Genomic DNA, 3,434 nt, shown 5'->3' with positions numbered 1-3,434 from the left:
AAAAAAAAAAAAAAAAAAAAAATCAGACCATACTGAACAAATTTTTTAGGAAACATAGTAGTGGAGAGATTTTTTTCCTGCTACAAACTGCAGAGCAGTAATTCAGATGATCACCATACTAGGCTTCCTACTAGGAATTAATGTCATTGTCCTAGACCAGCGTCAGAAAACTGTTCTAGTGGAGAGATGTGGGATCTCATATATCATGTTTTCAGTTGGGAAGAATGAAATTATTTGTGCTTGTGTTTATTTTCTGTGATGTGTAATAGTTCTGTCTAATTTAGAGATGTTTTATGTGACTCATTCTACTGAGGTTGAGCAAATTTTAAAGAAAAACACATTTTTTAGTCCTTATGGCGTGATCGGATGTTGAAAGGGGGAATGAGTATTTTAATCTATGTTGTAAAGGACTTAGTTACTTGTTTTAGTTACTCTGTCTAAAATACTTACAACTTTGCATATATTATACATCTTTCCATAAATTAAGTGTGCATTGTAGTAAAGAAGGTAAATTTGCACTATTCCTACCTGGAAATATTTATACTATTTCAAAATGAAATTGTTGATTTTTAATATTGGGAAGAATTCGTCAAGATAGTGTCCCACCTGGGCAACATAGGGAGACCCCGTCTCCTCAAAGAAATTTTTTAGAAAATTAGCTGGGTTTAGTGGTGCATGCCTATGTCCCAGCTGCTTTGGATGTTGAGATGGGAAGATTGCTTGAGCCTGGGAGGTGAGGCTGCAGTAAGCCATGATTGCACTCCTGCACTCCAACTGGGGCAATAGAGTGAGACCCTGTCTCAAAAAAAAAGGTAATTTTTTTTTTTTTTTTTGGACACAGTGTCTCGCCCTGTCGCCCAGGTTGGAGTTTAGTAGCACGATCTCGGCTCACTGCAACCTCCGCCTTCTGGGTTCAAGTGATTGTCCTGCCTCAGCCTCCTGAGTAGCTGGGATTACAGGAACACGCCACCACGCCTGGCTAATTTTTTTGTATTTTTAGTAAAGACGGGATTTCACCGTATTGGCCAGGCTGATCTCGAACTCCTGACCTCGTGATCCACCCGCCTCTGCCTCCCAAAGTGCTGGACTTACAGGTGTGAGCCACCGCGCCTGACCTGACAGTACCTATTTTTTTTTTTTTTGAGACACAGTTTTGCTTCTGCCGCCCAGGCTGGAGTGCAGTGGTATGATCTCAGCTCACTGCAGCCTCGTCTCTTGGGTTCAAGTGATTCTCCTGCCTCAGGCTCCTGATTAGCTGGTATTACAGGCACCCACCACCACTCCCAGGTAATTTATGCATTTTTAGTAGAGATGGGGTTTCACCATGTCGGCCAGGCTGGTCTCAAACTCCTGACTTGAGGTGATCCACCCGCCTCGGCCTCCCAAAGAGCTGGGATTACAGGCCTGAGCTACTGCACCCGGCCAGTACCTGTTATTTGAAAATATATATTAACAGGCCAACTTTGAAAAGACAATTTTAGTGACTCTCAGTTATTTAACTTTGTTCATCTAATTTTATCAGGTACTTTTGAACTTTGTTTAGACACGCTAAACATTTTTTTCTTTTATTTTTTAAAGCTGGTTTATTGCAGCCTCCTGTTCGTATAGTTTCACAGCCACAACCAGCACGACGATTAGATCCCCCATCCCGATTTTCAGGAAGAAATGACAGAGGGGATCAAGTGCCTAACAGAAAAGATGATCGAAGGTATATTTTCTAAAGTATACTGTGGATGGTGGCAATGGTTGTACAACAGTGTAAGCATAGTTAATGCCACTGAACTATGTGCTTATCATATAAAATTTTAAAATGCTGAATTTTGTGTTATGTCTATTTTACTACAAATTTTAAAAAGTTAAACAAATATACTGTGGAATCTTGCTTATATTACCTACTCTACTTTGTTGAAGAGCTTTTCCATAATATTAGAAATACTAGTAATTTTAGAAAAATTTGTTTTCAGTCGTGAAAGAGAGAGAGAAAGACGTAGATCGAGAGAAAGATCACCTCAGAGGAAACGTTCCCGGGAAAGATCTCCACGAAGAGAGCGAGAACGATCACCTCGGAGAGTTCGACGTGTTGTTCCACGTTACACAGTTCAGTTTTCAAAGTTTTCTTTAGATTGGTAGGTTATTCTCCACCCATTGTTTTCTTGAGTTACTAATTTCATGTAATTTGACAGAATATGTTACAGAGATATTTTTCTTGCAACATTGATTTCCCGACAGTTAGTGTTCTTCATGTAAGGGCAGAAATGGAATTTGAAATAACTTAATTTTCTACAATGCTGCATTATTTTTATATCCCCATGAAGGAATCGACTGGTATTGAAAAAGACAGCCCCTCAAGGAAATTCCTCTGTCATAAAGTTATTCCCCTAAAGTTAGAATCAGTTAAGATCTAGACTTACTGATAACTTGAAGATCATGTATAGTCCATTGTATGTGATGAGGCAATAATACAGTAGTAAACCAATTATTTCAAGTTTAGCTGTGGCAATGTAGTATAACAGAAACATAGACATGCATATATACTCACATACATAATGTATTCACGTGTATAGTGTATGTGTATGTATATACATAAATATTCACCTTTTGAATCAGAAGTCATGACAAATTACTAGGAGTTTCTTTTTTCTTTCTTTTTTTTTTTTTTGAGACAGGGTCTTACTCTGTCACCCATGCTGGAGTGCAGTGTCGTGATCTCAGCTCACTGCAGCCTCCACCTCCTGGGTTCAAGCTATTCTCCTGCCTCAGCCTCCCTAGTAACTGGGATTACAGGTGCTCAGCACCACACCCAGCTAATTTTTGTATTTTTAGTAGGGATGGGGTTTCACCATGTTGGCTAGGCTTGTTTCGAACTCCTAACCTCAAGCGATCCACCTGCCTCGCCCTCCCAAAGTGCTGGGATTGCAGGTATGAGTCACTGTACCTGGCCAACTTACCAGGAATTTCTGATGTTTACCTGCAAAAAAAAGGTAATATTAACTAGCAGAATTATTGTGAGGTTTAGTTCAGGTATCCAAAGGACTTAACCCATTGTGTGGCAGTTGTATAGTCTCAGAAATTAATGGTGGGTTGTGGTGGCAACTTAGGTAATAGATGAATAGACGGAAAAAAAACAAATTGGGCCGGGCGCGGTGGCTCAAGCCTGTAATCCCAGCACTTTGGGAGGCCGAGATGGGCGGATCACGAGGTCAGGAGATCGAGACCATCCTGGCTAACACGGTGAAACCTCGTCTCTACTAAAAATACAAAAACTAGCCGGGCGAGGTGGTGGGCGCCTGTAGTCCCAGCTACTTGGGAGGCTGAGGCAGGAGAATGGCGTAAATCCAGGAGGCGGAGCTTGCAGGGAGCTGAGATCCGGCCACTGCACTCCAGCCCAGGCGACAGAGCGAGACTCCGCCTCAAAAAAAAAAAAAAAAAAAATT

At 41.0% G+C, this 3,434-nt stretch overlaps 1 protein-coding gene across 10 annotated transcripts in view; it reads left to right on the top strand.

Annotated features, from left to right (window-relative positions):
- CCAR1 (cell division cycle and apoptosis regulator 1) overlaps positions 1-3,434 on the top strand; it is a 75,984-nt gene that overhangs the window by 34,818 nt on the left and 37,732 nt on the right. For all 10 annotated transcript variants that reach the window (XM_017851451.1, XM_017851452.1, XM_017851450.1 and 7 more), the window contains 2 exons: positions 1,579-1,708; positions 1,965-2,126. In XM_017851451.1, coding sequence (XP_017706940.1) covers positions 1,579-1,708; positions 1,965-2,126 — 292 coding nt within the window. The remainder of the gene's footprint in view (positions 1-1,578; positions 1,709-1,964; positions 2,127-3,434) is intronic.

Source organism: Rhinopithecus bieti, unplaced genomic scaffold (genome assembly GCF_001698545.2).
Source record: "Rhinopithecus bieti isolate Rb0 unplaced genomic scaffold, ASM169854v2 scaffold_33940, whole genome shotgun sequence".
NCBI classification, from domain to species: domain Eukaryota; kingdom Metazoa; phylum Chordata; class Mammalia; order Primates; family Cercopithecidae; genus Rhinopithecus; species Rhinopithecus bieti.
This window is presented reverse-complemented; position numbering and strand designations above follow the sequence as displayed.